Raw genomic sequence first — 16,122 nt, 5'->3', positions numbered from 1 at the left:
AGCCTATAATACCCTCAAGTACTACCCTTCCTAAAGAAAAAAAAGAAGAGATAGAAGATTCTAGAAAGCCAGTTCGGCATGTTTTATTAAACGTTGGGTATCACTTCATACTCGGACAGCCAATATTTACTTCAGCAACATCACAATGTTCCTGTTCAATGGGGGAACATCAAAGCTGGAAGAGCTGCAGATCAAATGCGGTTACAAACGCAGAATTCTCCCTACGTTGAAGAGCTTGGGGGCCGCATGTCGGTGGTTGGGCAATGGGAAAAATAGGCAACCCTTTTCCAGGGCCCTGCAGCAATCTTCTGCTTAAAAGACTTCCAGCCTGCCCGTCTCTCAGGCAGACCTAATTTTCCAGATGGAGTGCAATACTGATTGCTTGCATTAATTAGATAATGATTAATCAGAGAACGGATGTGGAATGGATTGAACAAGAAAAGTAATTTAGGAGTACGAGGTATGGACCATGCAGTTGGGTAGCCATACTCAAGAGCATGTGTGAATAATCTTCAATATTTTTTTTCATTTGTTCAATGACCTGATTTTATAATTTAAATGACCCAGCTTCATAATTTACAAGCAAGCAGATGCTCATTAAGTGTTAAATGTATAATAAAAACACTATGGGACTTTCCAAAATGGGTATTTTCTCCTCAAAGTCCCAATGTGTAAAATGAAAACCATTTGGTTGATACCCTACCTTGGTTATAGTGTTTACCACAAAATTGTGCAATTGTTCTGGATTAATCTATTGACTGACTGATGTGATTGATATACAACCTTTGTACTCTGCTGGCAAGCTCTCCAGCTGAGCTTAACTTTTTGCAACTAGATGTTTTGTAGAAGTGGTTCCCATTATTCAATGGCTTACAGAGCTCTAATAGTAAGCAAACAATACCATGGAACTCGGTCGTCTCCCGCTGTGAAGCAGCATTGTTTTGGACTTAGTAGAGAGACCACAACTAAGTAGCCTGGCAAGTAAAAACAACAAAAGCAATAACCCAGAAGAATACAGTAGCAAATCACTTCCATATTGTTGCCAGGACAATTTCTGATTAAGTCCATACAATACCTATGATTCACGTTCAGCTACAAAAGATGGCAGGCTTTTAACCTTTTTTCCCAGTAAAATTATATATAAGACCTGACCATCTTATGTCAGCCATCTTGTCATCTCATTCTGATACATAAGAGGGCAGCAGGTGAGAATGACAGCCCTGGTCTATGCCCCGTGACAGACATTGTTATTTTATCTAAATTTCAGGCTAGTTTTCCATAGCTCAGCCAGATATTGAAGTTTCCATGAAAAAAACAAAACTCTGTATATTTCCTTGAATTTTTGGCCCTATAGGATTGTTATAAGTAAGGGGTGGAAATCTGATAAATAGGAGAGCAGCAAGAGCCTCCAATATATAATTTATAAAATTATTACCTTCAAAAGAATAGCACTATATCTTTAAGCCACTGTAGGTAGCTTTCCAGGAAACCTAAAGGCTGCAATTTAAATAAAGGAGAATTTCTTCCATTCCCTTTATTGAAAGTTCTTCCGGATGTCCCAATTCAACCCCCTAGTAGCCATTTTGGCATCACCCGATTCTCCAGTAGGAAGTGCACTTACGGTTCCTGGCCGAGGGTACGGCACCCTTCCTTGGTAGGGGACCCACTGATAGTTGGGACCATCTCTGTGAGCATAGGGGCCCAGGAACACCCGTCTCACGTCAGCCATGCTGTACATACAAATAGCTGAGCCCTTGAAGATATTGCTAGCATGGGGGAAAAGCAGAAGAAAAAAGTTGAGACTGGTTCTTTTCCCCCTAAATTAAGAAGGTTTTAGGAATATCCATTTAATCCACAAAAGGGATGCGGTGGCTCAGTGGGTTAGGACACTGAGCTTGTCGATCAGAAGGTCGGCAGTTTGGCGGGTCGAATCCCGAGTGCCGCGTAACAGAGTGAGCGCCTGTTACTCGTCCCAGCTTCTGCCAACCTAGCAGTTCAAAAGCACGTAAAAAATGCAAGTAGAAAAATAGGGACCACTACGGTGGGAAGGTAACAGTGTTCCGTGCGCCTTTGGCGTCTAGTCATGCCGGCCACATGACCACGGAGACGTCCTCAGACAAGCGCTGGCTCTTCGGCTTTGAAACGGAGATGAGCGCCGGCCCCTAGAGTTGGAAACGACTAGCACGCATGTGCGGGGGAACCTTTGCCTTTACCTTTTACTATTTAATCCACATTATCCTCTTTTCTATGTGCCTGCTTGTTTCTATGCCTTTGCTCTGTTTTTTTCCCCTCCCCTTAGATTTTTTTTTTTTACTTAGACCACTGAGCTTTACTGGTCCGGTTCCCATATCTCTCTGGGTACATGGAAAGACTGCTGAAGTGGTTCCGTTTACTTGAGTATTGGGAAGCCACGTAACCAGTCAACCTCAGAAAGCTTCAAGGACAGCCTTGAAGTTACTTCTAGTCTACTATATTCTCCCAACATCCCAAGCGAGCTATAACTTGGCAACGAAACAAGTTAACGTGAAATCTATGTCATCCAACATCTATCTGTGATCTATGCCCCCTTTTGTCCTGTCTGTTCACAAACTTTTTATGACTTTTGATAAGAAAACTACAGTTCGTTAACCTTTCAACATTCACTAGATTCTCCCAGTTCAAAGGTTAAGAAAATGCCTCCCTTTTTTCCAAGACCCCCCAACAAAGAAAGCTTTTCAAAAGAGCCAACCCCATATGTTCCTGTAAAAGCAGAACAGCATGCACCATACCTGGAAGTGGTAAATACTGCATAGATTATTGGGTTTTTAGGATCTTTTGAGTTCATTAGAAACACATCCTCTGTCAACAAAAGGAAGAAGGAAAAGTGACTTAGTCAGTTCATAATGAAACATATACAGCGGCTGACTGGAGAATAAATTTGTATTCGCAACTAGTTCTATCACTTACGGAGCTCGTCGAAATGGGTGTCGATGCCATTAGGTCCCGGCACAGAACACATTAACCGTGCTTTCAAAAAAGTCGTCCACTTGTTGACAAGACTTCTGTGTCCACCAAAGTCATTCTATCAGATAAAAATTTCACAACAGAATTTTAAGAGCCTCCTGATTGCTTCTCACCCCTGATTGTGACATCTAAAATGACAATTCGTAGATTTGATTTCTGCCTTGCCTAATTTCCACAAGGGAAATTAGGAATGCCTCCAGACTAAGAGCAAGCAGAACATCAGAACAGAAGTTATTGAGGGTTTTTTTCATAACAGGAATCCTCCAATGGCTTTGCTACTATCAAGGCAAGATGAGTAGCATTAATACAAAAACTGAATAAATGAATGAACAAATAAATATTAGACAGGTAAATATATTTATCAGGACCGTGATATTTCAAAGGGGTACTTTATTCCAGACCTGATTTTTTTTTGCACCTGACATGATTTTACCTTACAGATCTGTCCTATTCTGGCATGCGTGGCTTTTCCAGAATGCTCCCCATCAATGGCATTTTCTCGGAAGAAAAAATATATCTTGTCATCTTCTGGATTGTCACTTTCAGGGATCAAATGAGCAGTAATAAACCTGGGATCTGTAATGCAAATGCAAATGTAATATCAGGTATTTTTACACAGAATCTTAGGTTTTTTTCCGACCTCTGATGATGAAGTTCACAGTGACTTTTCTCCACAGTTCTAGAGTGTTCTGGAATTTTCTGCTGTAGGCTTTCATGGCCGGTATTTCCTGGGCAGTGCTGAGCTTCATAATTTAAGGACCCTAGTCTAGAGGAGAAGTTTCTGTAAACCACTTTGCCTCTGAGGATATAGCTGCTAAAATATCTGAAATTGGTAATCTAGAACTTGGTCACTAAACTCTAAAGTCCAACATTGTTCAACTTCCTGGAGTTTGCTTACCGCCCTGCAGATTTAACTATCACCATATCCTTGTAATTTCAACCATGATTGATATAAATGACTTGGGGGGAAAAATCAAGCACTCGAGACTATGCCGTGCTTCATATTTAGTTCTAAACATTGATCTTGCATTTTCCTGGCCTAAGAGACAGCAAATACTGTAAGATAATTTAAAGCGTGTGGGAAAATAAACATTCTTTTTGAAGAGTTCAGTTCTCATTAACTCAATTTTAAATCTGAGAAGAATCTGACTATGATTTAAGGAGTAAGGAATTGAGGGGGAGGGGAAAGAATCTTCTGTGTACACAAGATTTTTTTTAAAAAAAATATTAAAATTGGACTGAATTCTCATAGTACAAATATAAATAATATGATTTTCATGGCTTTATATGGATTCTTTCAAGAAGTGTAATACATATGAAAGCATGTACGAGTTATGGAGTCCTTGGTGGTCTTGGTTGTTTTCTTGCAGAATTTTTGTTACCCAACTAGATAAACATTGAAACTCAACATTAAGAAAACCAAGATCATGGCATCTGGCCCTCTCAATTCCTGACAAATAGATGGGGAAGAAATGGAGGTAGTGACAGATTTTATTTTCTTGGGCTCCAAGATCACCGCAGATGGGGACTGTAGCCAAGAAATTAAAAGATGCTTGCTCCTGGAGAGGAAAGCTACTGTATGGCAAATCAAGACAGCACACTAAAAAGCAGAGACATCACCCTGCCAAAAAAAAGTGTGTATAGTCAAGGCCATGGTTTTCCCAGTTGCAATGTATGGCTGTGAAAGTTGGACCTTAAGAAAGGCTGAGCACCAAAGAATTGAAGACTTTGAACTATGGTGCTGGAGAAGACTCTTGTGAGTCCCTTGGACTGCAAGGCATTCAAACCAGTCAGTCCTAGAGGAGATCAACCCTGACTGCTCTTTAGAAGGCCAGATCCTGAAGTTGAAACTCAAATACTTTGGCCACCTAATGAGGAGGAAGGACTCACTGGAGAAGAGCCTAATGCTGGGAAAGATTGAGGCAATAGAAGAAGGGGATGACAGAGAATGAGGTGGCTGGATGGAGTCACTGAAGCAGTAGGCGTGAACTTAAATGGACTCCAGAAGATGGTAGAGGACAGGAAGGCCTGGAGGAACGTTGTCCATGTGGTTGCGATGGGTTGGACACGACTTCACAACTAACAACAAAAAGATAAACATCTTCAGTCCTATATACAGGATTTGTGTAATGAGAATTACAAATAACAGTTGGAAACTGCTTACCCACAACAAATAATATAAAGGAAACACCAAGTAGGTTGCGAAGCCATCCTTACAGTAGCTGTGTTTAATCACTTATGTGGGTTGCAAAAAATGAAGATGCATTTATTTCTGTATAGGACTGAATTATTAAGCAGATGTGCTCCTTAGCTCCAATCTGGCTCTTCCTTTGCACTTATAGAAACGTATTGGCTCCAGATCTATAGTGAAAGATTCAGCCAGCAAGCAGAGTTTCTGCATCTACTCTACCTCTATTCTGTTCGATCTCTTGTAAGCAATCTTCCCTCAAAGTTCTGGCATGGGGTTTACGGAAAAGATTGTTTTGTGCGCATTTCAGAGACTTTTAAGAACGTTCTGTGTCATGAAAAAGACTTGTTGGGTTGTTTATTGCACAGTCTCTATCGTACTCCTTTCCCGAAGATCACAAAAGCCATAGCCAGCCAAATAAAACCACAAAAAACGAAATCCATTATAAATAACATAAAACTTTAGTCATTAAAAAGTCAAACAGAAAACTGAAATAAGGCTAAAATCCACAAAATTTCTTTTATCCAGGCTTCTCTTTCATCAGGCTTCTCTTTTCACTAGGGCTAATCAGATTATTTGTGGGGATTGGACTCCTGCTTCTGCTCTCTTTCTAGCAACTTTCAATTTCACTCTCTCTTTAATCCTGCACTTGTTAGGCGCTTTGTGTGTGGTTTGTAGAACAAGTTATAAAAGTAGGTTACAGCAGGAGTAAAACGTCCCCTTTGACTTGTCAATTATACTGTACATCTGCCTTCATCGACCACACTAGACTGTGTCCAACAATTGGTTTATATGTATTGGGGGGAAAAAACCCACCACAATGAAACAATGTTAGAATTACAGAGTTGACAAAATCTTTCCCCCTCCCCGGTTTCAATCTGTGGTGAAGTGTGCTAAAAATATCAAAGGCATTTTTTAAAGCAACACCAACCATACTTCAACATGATTAAGCATGATCAAAGAAGGATGAAGCCACAAGTTGCTTTTAAGAGCAGGCTGGTCAGCTTTCTCAACATCAACCAGGCCTCTGATCTCAAATGCCAGAAATAGAACTCAGTTTACAACAACTGTTTAAGTGAGAGAAAGACATACAAAAAAAAAAAGCAAATCAGACAAGACGTAATTGTTTATTGTTGCAGTAGTGATGATGATGAGTATGGTCTTTTGACCAGGAGATGCTTTCTTTTCAATCTCCTTGCCAGGGTGGGCAAAATGTCCTATAAAACTCCAATTTCCGTGGCCCAAGAAACAGAAGTTGTGTTCCAGCAGTTTCTTGTCCAACATCTGGTGATGACCTATAAAGCCCTAAATGGCTTGGGTCCGGGATATCTGAGGGAACACCTGCTGCCGGCATCAAGTTCCCTTCGTCCTGTGAGCTCCCACAGGGAGGGCCTTCTCAGGGTGCCGCCAGCAAAAGATTGCCGGCGGGCAACACCCAGGGGGAGGGCCTTCTCTGTGGGTGCGCCTGCCCTTTGGAACCAGTTACCCGTAGAGCTTAGGACTGCCCCTGATTTTTCTTCGTTCCGCCGGGACCTGAAGACCTGGCTCTTTGAGCTTTCCAGCCAGGACTGAGAATTTTAATTTTTAACTTATTGTAACTGGGTTTTAATTAGAGTTACAGGGGTTTTATATTTTACTCAAGGATAATTTAATTATTTTAATTGTTATTAACTTTTTTGTATTGTAGTGTTATTTTTTAATTGCCTTGTGAACTGCCCTGAGTCCTATGGGAGAAGGGCGGTATATAAGTCCAATAAATAAATAAATAAATAAATAAATAAATAAATAAATAAATAAATAAATAAATAAATAAATAAATCAGTATACTGTTGAACTCTTTTTGTACCCTAAAGCATTTTTTTTCTGTTGCAATGATTAAAGAAAAAGCAAATAGTGCTCTTCTCAACACTACGACGAGATATCCATATATATCAGTGTGGTAATCTCCCAAAACATTTTAATAAGGGAAAACTCTTTTATGGAAAGCATCTGCCAGAACTAAAACTTGCAGATTACTACCGAAATAATTCAGATAATTCATTTTAAAATTATTAGCTCATGTGTTTTATATTATTTCAGTCCATTTGAGTGTTCAAGGATTGGATGTTTAAGTGCTAGAAACAAGTGTTGAAGTAATAAACTCAAATATCAAACTAAAAAAGCATATTAACAAGAAGATAGCTTGCATTTATCATGAACCAGAGCAATATGAAACATCTGACTAAAATCAAAGACCGTCTCCAGGAAATGTGAAGTTAAAGTGTAATAGACCTTTAAAATTTCACTTCAAATAACACAAGGAATAGTGGTGTAAAGTAAAATGCCATTTAGAGGCTGCCTGAGTCCTGCAGGAAATGCAAGAAAAGATTGCAAATCACGAGAGACCCAAAGGGAAAGAAAAAAAGCTGCCAATCCTGATCTGATCCTATCCCTATCTCTATTATGACCAGATCAAGTGGATCTTCTGTTAAAACTCTTTCCCCCCCCCCATTTCTGTTCAGAGCAATCTGGCCTTACTCTTGAGGCAAATACTGGCTCAAAATATTCCACTACACAGCAGCTATTTTCAGATTTATTCTTGAGAAAAGTCCTACTGAATTAGAAATGGCGAAACACCAAAAATAGAAATAACAAGACCATATTTGTTTGCTCAGAACAAACAGTTGTAGTTGTGCGGGTGACTGTGCTTAATGCACAATTAGCTAAAACTCCTTGCTAAATTTATAGCGAAGGGAGATTGCATAAAATGCTTTAAAGTAAGGTAAGCATCTTTTCTTTTGTTCTAGGCTTCTTATGAGAAGGGAAAAAAAACTTCTTTCCCTGGAAAATTGACAAACGCAACGCTCCATATTCAGAAAAGCCCATTAAGAGGAAATAAAGGCGAAAATGTTGAGCTGTGGTATAATTAGCAGTTTCCAAGGCCTTTGTTCTTAAGGAGAAAACAATAGTTTTGATTCTCTGTAATGACTAATTATACGATGAAATGAAAAAAAATGAAGTGTGAAATTATACGTAATTCTCCAAGTAAATTAGATTCCCTACAAAACAGTCCTTCTCAGCTGCTCAGCCTGTTTAATTTTAAGAAGACAGTTTTCTTTGCCTGGCCCACATATAGATTATAAATCCAAACAAGAAAGCCAAAGAAGAAAAGTGAATTTATACGCAGAACTTTAAAGAATTTAACCAAAGTTGATCTTCAGGAGTGAAAGATTGCTGGATTTTTTGCATGTTGTTATATATTAAGATGAATTAAAGCTTAGTTAAGATGACAGCCAGCTGAAGATCAGCTGTGAGGCGCCCAGCAACAACAGGTGGCGTCCTAACTCCCGTCTCATTGGACCGCCGTTCTGGCGGGACCATTTAAGGATGTGGATTGGTTATTGGTTTATTGGCAACAGTATTTAAAGGAGCCAGGTTGTGAAGGCTCCTCAGTTCAACCACAATAAAGCTCAGTTGAAACCTCGACGTCTCGTCATCTGTCTCACCGGTCTGCCCACAATACTTAACACATGTGATTTGGCTAATTCAGTAATCGTAGGAAACTTTTATAAGCTCTTTTGGTGGATTAGGTCATGTTTCTCAGTGGGGGCCACTGGATATTTCATTTATCATGTAAGAATTGAAGGTATACACACAATACGGAACATACACTACATCTGCTAGAGAGGAATGCCCTGCCTATGATCTACTCCGTTGGCTCCTGTATACATCAACAAATTATCTCCAGCACTGCCCGTCTCTTTTTTCCTTCACCTCTGCATGCAATTATAGTGGCACAGAAAAGACAAAAATGGCCCCAAAGACATCGCTAAAAAACACATACAGAATTCAAAATTCAGAAATGTTAATAAAATACAACTGTTAAATTTAAAATAAAAGAAAAAAAACGAAAAAAAACGCGACGTGCTTTGAAACAATTAATAACAAGAAAAGGTTGTCACCCAGCTTCTGCAAACCACAGCTATTGCAGGAAACTTGGCAACCTCTGGCATGGTTTGTCTGCGTTAGGTGCAGCAGAAGGAAGATTTAAATTTGTTGATCAGAAACAAAACTATTATTTCTGAAAATTGGGTTTATGAGGGCCAGGCCTGATGGGTGACACAATGGGCAGTGCAGTAATGCATGGATTATTGACTCTAGCTCTGTATCTCAGCAGGAGCCTAGGTGATTTCTGTGTAGGAGACTAGAATATTCCAACTATACTGTCACCATAAGAGCCGTGGTGGCGCAGTGGTTAGAATACAGTATTGCAGGTGAATTCTGCTGACTGCCGGCAGTTCGGTCCAGGCTGACTCAGCCTTCCATCCTTCTGAGGCCGGTAAATTGAGAACCCAGATTGTTGGGGGCAATATGTTGACTCTGTAAACCACTTAGAGAGGGCTGTAAAGAACTGTGAAGCAGCTTATAAGTCTAAGTGCTATTGCTATAAAAGGCAGTATGCCATTCGAGCCAGGTTAAAAAGACTCCTGGGTGAGATATTCAGGATGTAATAGAAGTAGCTCCATGGAGAAGCTGCAATTGCACCAGTTCTGGCCCTACTGTTTTGTAAGTCTAAATCCCAGATTTTCTGTCTGAGTTCCATTAATGCTTCATGTGGATCAAGAGACATTATATTGCCTTGGATGAGATGCCTTTAGATGTTAGATTGGAGTCAAGAGGCTGGTAATGCTTAGAAAGCCTGTTTGGTGTGATGGTGAAGGTGCCAGGCTAAAAACCAGGAGACCATGAGTTCTAGTCCTGCCTTAGATACAAAGCCAGTTGGGTGACCGTGGGCCAGTCCCTCTCTCTCAGCTCTAGGAAGAAGGCAATGGCAAGCCTCTTCTGAATTCTTGGCATGAAAACTGCAGAGACCTGCCAGACAGTTGCCAGGAGTTAACACTGAGTTGAAGATGTATGTGTACACACACACGCACGCACACACACACACAATGCTTGGAAAGTTCTGTTCACTTCTTCACCTGGTGTTCAGCCCTGGAAGATCATCAGTAATGTCAATTACTGGTACTGCTCCTAGACTAAGAGCCCTGGAGGGATGGAGTTGGGGGGGGGGAAGAGCGTTTAATTTAACTCCTTCAACCTGAATAGGAGGACCAAACTGAACTGGATTTGTATCAATATCTGAGGTCATGAAGGATTTTCACACAAGATGGAATGTGGAATGGACGCTCTGCTCAGAGTTTATCTTTGGGATGAGCAAACCTGAAGTACTTCTAGACTGGTCTAAGCCCCAATTCTTTACTTCTTGTTGTTTCATTTTCACTTGCCTCCCAAACAAATTTCCTCCTTGTTCCTTGCTGCATTTTAAACATTCAAGACTTTGTAGACCCAGAGACAGCTACAAATCTGGGATCACATTGAATATAATTTTGTGGTGCTTATAATTAATTTTCGCAGTTAGTGTAGACAAATTTGACACAAAATCTATTAAAGGAAGATGAAATCCATGGTGCAGTAAAGTTTGAAATAAGCTGTGGTTGAATCATTTTGTTTTGCTTTTATTATTTTTTTTTACACTAACTTGTCATGTAACTGAAATTCATCATGGCATAGAAACAACAGTTGGCAGAAACGAGCACAAAAAATAATCTTCATTACCCTTTTTGGTATTCAGTGTTTTTGCATCAATTATGACAGCCCTGCTTGGTATTCATGTCGACAGAATGTGTAATTTCCAATTTAATTTAGCAGTAAAAATGTGAGGAATAAACCTCAGTGTTTTAGCTCACAGTTTCATTATTTATGGATGGATCTTTTGACTGATATTGTTGATTCCCCCCTCCCCTCCGCTTAATAAATAAATAAATCAGGGGGTGGGGGAGGTAATATCATCAGGATTACACTGAAATAGAAGGAAAGAGAATTGACTGCCTGATTGTACCATCCATCTTCCTGTCACTATAGGTATTCTTCTTCTTTGTCCTTTGAAGGCCAATTATAGTTCACTAAAGTTTGTCATGCATATACCCTACTGCAGAGGTCCCCAACCTGTGGACCACAGCCCACTACCGGGTCTTGGGCTGTTGTCCACTGGGCCACTTGAGTGGCTGGCCAGTGCATGCACATGTGCATGTGCACCCCCTCCCCACTTGTGCTAGTGTTGCAGCATCATGTGGGCACTAGTGATACCGTAAGCATTGTACAGGTGCTAGCTAGTGTCACCATGTGTGCATCCCTCACTTGTGCTAGCATCACAGCATCTTGTGGGTGCTATGGTCGCCATGAGCGCACACTCCCTCCACTCACACCAGCATCACGGTGGGTGCTCGTAGCCCCGTTTGTGACACACGTGCAATAGTGGCCCCATTCATGCACACGCTTGCAGCCCCGTTTGTGCGCACATGCGCATAAAGGCGTCTCCACCCCCTCCTACACCAGGCCACCAATCAAGAAAGGTTGGGGACCCCTGTCCTACTGCATTTTCTGAAATGTTAACACTCCCACACATTTGTAGATACTCTAATACCGTGTGTTTTCAGTGTTCACAAATGGGGTATGTCAGCCTTCCATTTCCATGGGGGAAAAAACCATGGGGCCGTGTCCTTATTAAGGGAGGTCTGGCTCTTGTCTACTTGTAGATTCAGTATGGACAGTTTGAGGGGGCAAATGATTCCAACCGACTGCCTTTGGAGCAAGACAAGAAAATGGGTGGTTCTCACAGAAGTGCTGACCTGTCAGGCAGAATGGAGAGCTTTTACAGCTGGGGTCTTCAAACTTGGCCAATTTAAGACTTGTGGATTTCAACTCCCAAAATTCCTCAGCCAGACCCCTGTTTTACAGCCTCCCTCCCATCATCCTTGGGAAGAAGTCTCTGCTTAGCAACTTTACTTCAGTACATCCACTGACCAATGTTGTGATTCAGCGTCAGCCTGTGATACCGGAAGCTGAGTCTAATGATTCTGAAGAAAAGGAGGAGGGGTTTGGAGAGCCCTTGATGTCAGAGGGAGGCTCTGATGCACTGCAGGACTCTCAGCCTGGCCCCTCCCGTCATGTTCCTCATCAGACTCAGCCATGTGAGCATGAGGTATTAGACGTAGATGATTCATAGCTGGATCTATTCAGGGACAGTAGTAGCAGGAGGCAATCCAGCAGAGTAGAACAGAGAAAGGCAATGAGGCAACTCGGTGAGAGGAGGAGAAGGCAATGAGAAGCCACACCTTGGGACTGCTGATAAAAGGGGAAGGTGTGGGAGGTGCTGGTTGCTGAAGGCAACCATTTGAAGATCTTCTGCTAGAGTCCTGGTCTGTTATTCCTGTTTAACTCTTGTTTGAACTTTTGGTTTAACTCTTGTTTAAACTTTTGATTTCTTTGTAAATAAATATGGTTGTGTTTTTTCCCCAGCCTGTTGAGTATAAAAAGGGGTTGTCCCTGACATTCAAACAGGGCCGGTCATAGGCTGGAACAGAACAACCAACTAGCCACCCTTTGTACATTTTGATGCCATGGGGTGATGCATTTCAGGGCCTCATCAGAGGCAAGGAAAACAATTGAACAGAAAACCAGCAGCAGCATTACAGTCCATGAATTTTAGCACATTCTCCCGCTGTAGGTCAAGTCCTCCTTTTTAAAGCTGAGGCAGGGTGATTTGAGACTTAAGGATGGTAAAGAAGGGGAGGGCAAAACAGAAAGGGAAATAACTGGGAATAGTTATTTAGTTATAACTAGGAACCCCATCTCCCAGATAAGGCAACAAATGGGGAAGATTTCTGGGGGAAAAAACCCTCCACTGCAGCTCAATTCTTTGGCTGTGTGGAAAAGGTAGCACCGTTACAGGCTAGAAATGAAGGGGTTATTTTTCTAAAGTGGAAATATTCCTCTAGATAGGTAATCACACTGTACTCTTCCACTTCATTTATCTTGCTGTTAAAGTAATTGAAAATACATTTTCTTTACAAAATCGAGACAAGCTGTGCAAGGAAGGAAATAAATCATCAGATGACTAATTCTGACAGCCCTATTGTTGGTTAACTTCCTGGGCCCTCTTGTGCAAATGCATAACTTCCAACCACCTTCAGATCATACTGAAAAAGTCTGGAGATACGGATCTCCCTCCCATCTTTCTCTTAGACATTATTTCAACTTTTTAAAACTCACTTTAAGATCCCTTTATTTGCTTATCCACTCCCCACATCGTATTTCTATTACTTCTTGTGATGGTTTCTAGCTGATTCCTACTTCTTATCTTTTCAGTCCTCTGATTTCCTGCATGGAACCCTCATACGAGTGTTTGATCTTCTTGCCAATCAAGATAATACTCCTTGTGTATTTACAGATGAGAGGGTTAGTTGAGCCCATGTACAGCTTGCAAAAGATTCTGGGGTTTTCCAGGAACCAACCACAAATTGGAATAGGAAATCTGTTACCTGAAGGCACAGAGTTTGGCTCAGGGAAAAAATGGCTTTGTCTGATAAAAAGCAGTCACTGACATTCCTGCTCAGTAGCATCACGGTTATCTCAACTGTGGCAGCTTGAAGACGTGTGGACTTCAACTCCCAGAATTCCCCAGCCCTCCTCTGGGTGAGTGCTAAAGTATACAGACCTTGGAAATTTTGTTCGGAGTCACTCGGGAGAATTATTGCTAGCATGAATGATTGCTAACATACTTGGGCTAAGCCTGGAACAGTTCCACAGCTGCAGGTATTAATTTAATAGAAATCGAACATTGATGGCATTTGCGGAACTTAAAGCCCCAGGAGACAAAATCATGGTGGGCCCTCCGTCTTTCCTTGGAAATCCACTCCCAGGTGTTTGAAGACTTAGACACGTTCAGTTGATTTTCCCTCTATCTTCCAACTTTGGATTTTGACTCTTTTGAAAAAAGACAATAATGTCAGAATTCTGGGAATTTACTATTATCCTATTTTCCTTACAAATATTAAATTGCAGCATCCATTGCGTTTTTGAAGCTGTCAGAGAATGAGAAATAAGACTATTTGATCTCTGTACAATAATGATTAGATTTTGCAGCCTGCTACTTTGGAGGCATGACTGTCAAAACGAATGATGGAATTGGTGGACAGATTAAACAGGGAAAGGGCCAGAACACATCCCTGCCACACACCTCACTCTGTGGTTGTTAATATAGCCTATTCCCAGGTAGGAATTAGCGTATCATTTCAGTACCAAATAAAGTAACTGTCCAAGGCAATGTATTCTTGAACTTATCCACAGAATATATCTCCAGTTATGGAATCAAAGGCATATTTGAAGTCTACAAATGTCATGTTTATAGCTGAGGTTAAATTGTGCACATATTTGTGAATAATGTAGCACTAAAATTTATTCTATAGTTGACAGCCCTTCTCTAAACCCAGTTTGTTCATCCCCTTCAATTCCTTCTGATTCCATCCATGTCTAAAGCTTGCTTTGCATATAATTTGCTTACAATACTTAATAAACTAATATGTCTATAATTTACGGGATCTTCCTGATTACCTTTCTTATAAGTAGGGACAGTTATCGCAACCCTCCAATCTGGAAGACCTGAAGTGTCTATATTCTCTACTATCCATATCCCAAAGGAGAATAAACACACACACACACACACACACACACACACACACACACACATGCGTGCTAGTCATTTCCAACTCTAGGGGCCAGTGCTCATCTCTGATTCAAAGCCGAAGAGCCAGCGCTTGTCCGAGGATGTCTCCATGGTCATGTGGCCGGCATGACTAGACGCCAGAGGCACACGGAATGCTGTTACCTTTCCGCCGTAGTGGTCCCTATTTTTCTACTTTCATTTTTATGTGCTTTCGAACTGCTAGGTTGGCAGAAGCTGGGATGAGTAACAGGCGCACACTCTGTTACGTGGCACTCGGGATTCGACCCGCCAAACTGCTGACCTTCTGATCGACAAGCTCAGTGTCCTAACCCACTGAGCCACCACGTCCCATATATATATATATATATATATATATATATATATATATATATATATATATATATATATATATATATATATATGTGTGTGTGTGTGTGTGTGTGTGTGTGTGTGTGTGTGTGTGTGTAGTATTTATCAAGTCTTTTGAATACCTTGCTAGTTAAATCTTCTTTCCTGTTTCAGCCTAACCCAAGGCTATCCGCAGGCTATAGTCACAACGTATGACAGTTCATTATTTGTGTAAATTATTCAAATTGCTAATAAAGAATTAGGGAGGCTGATATGGCCATTTCGAACTTATTTTGTTCTCATCAGTCAGTCATACCCTTTATCTGAGATTCGAACCTGGGCTAATTATATATTAGGCAGTTGTTTTAACCCTGTGTGTGTGTGTGTGTGTGTGTGTGTGTGTGTGTGTGTGTATGTATATATTTGAACAATTGGGGAACATGGTATCTTCTTTTTTGTTGAACCTTGCAACAGTACCCAAAACCTGAAGCTGTGCTAGAATTGCAATTTAATGCCCATTTGCTTGGAATCAAATGCCACGCGGCTCTCCAAAGCTCAGATTTCAGAGTGGAAAAGTGGGCTGCTGTTTGAACAGGACTGACAGCTTAATAGGATTACATCTGTGCTCTATAACGGAGCTTCCTCAGTTAAGTAGTTTGATTTCTGGGCCACCCCCTGGGAGTCAACCAGCCATGGCTTTCTTCCTCATCCATCTCCTTCCCGTCTGGCTTTGTGGTCCGTGCACTGCGGTCTAATAGCACTTAACCTTCGCCATGGTGTCTCCAAAGGAGAATTTGCTTCCTTCCATTCATGCCCTGATCTCTGTTTGGCAAACTACTTTCCAGTGTCTCACTAGGCCTTTGTACCGCACACACTAATCCAATTGTTGCCATTCTATGCACTCCGGGTCAATAATCAGGCTGTTGCCAGAAACTAATTAATTTGCAAACAGTCCCGATTTTCACAGAGGGAAAGCTGCAGTTGGGAGAGTGATGTCACCAGGAGTGATCTGGACGGGACAGCTGGCATTACTGGGACC

At 41.1% G+C, this 16,122-nt stretch overlaps 1 protein-coding gene across 1 annotated transcript in view; it reads right to left on the bottom strand.

Annotated features, from left to right (window-relative positions):
• SEMA3A (semaphorin 3A) overlaps window positions 1–16,122 on the bottom strand; it is a gene marked incomplete at both ends in the record, with an annotated part of 192,521 nt that overhangs the window by 25,481 nt on the left and 150,918 nt on the right. Inside the window, 4 exons of the mRNA XM_081331002.1 lie at window positions 1,622–1,766; window positions 2,769–2,838; window positions 2,947–3,061; window positions 3,437–3,579. Coding sequence (XP_081187128.1) covers window positions 1,622–1,766; window positions 2,769–2,838; window positions 2,947–3,061; window positions 3,437–3,579 — 473 coding nt within the window. The remainder of the gene's footprint in view (window positions 1–1,621; window positions 1,767–2,768; window positions 2,839–2,946; window positions 3,062–3,436; window positions 3,580–16,122) is intronic.

Source organism: Vipera berus (genome assembly GCF_964194415.1).
Source record: "Vipera berus genome assembly, chromosome: 6".
Taxonomy (NCBI): domain Eukaryota; kingdom Metazoa; phylum Chordata; class Lepidosauria; order Squamata; family Viperidae; genus Vipera; species Vipera berus.
The sequence above is the reverse complement of the archived record's forward strand: the minus strand, read 5'-3'. Positions and strand labels throughout refer to the sequence as shown.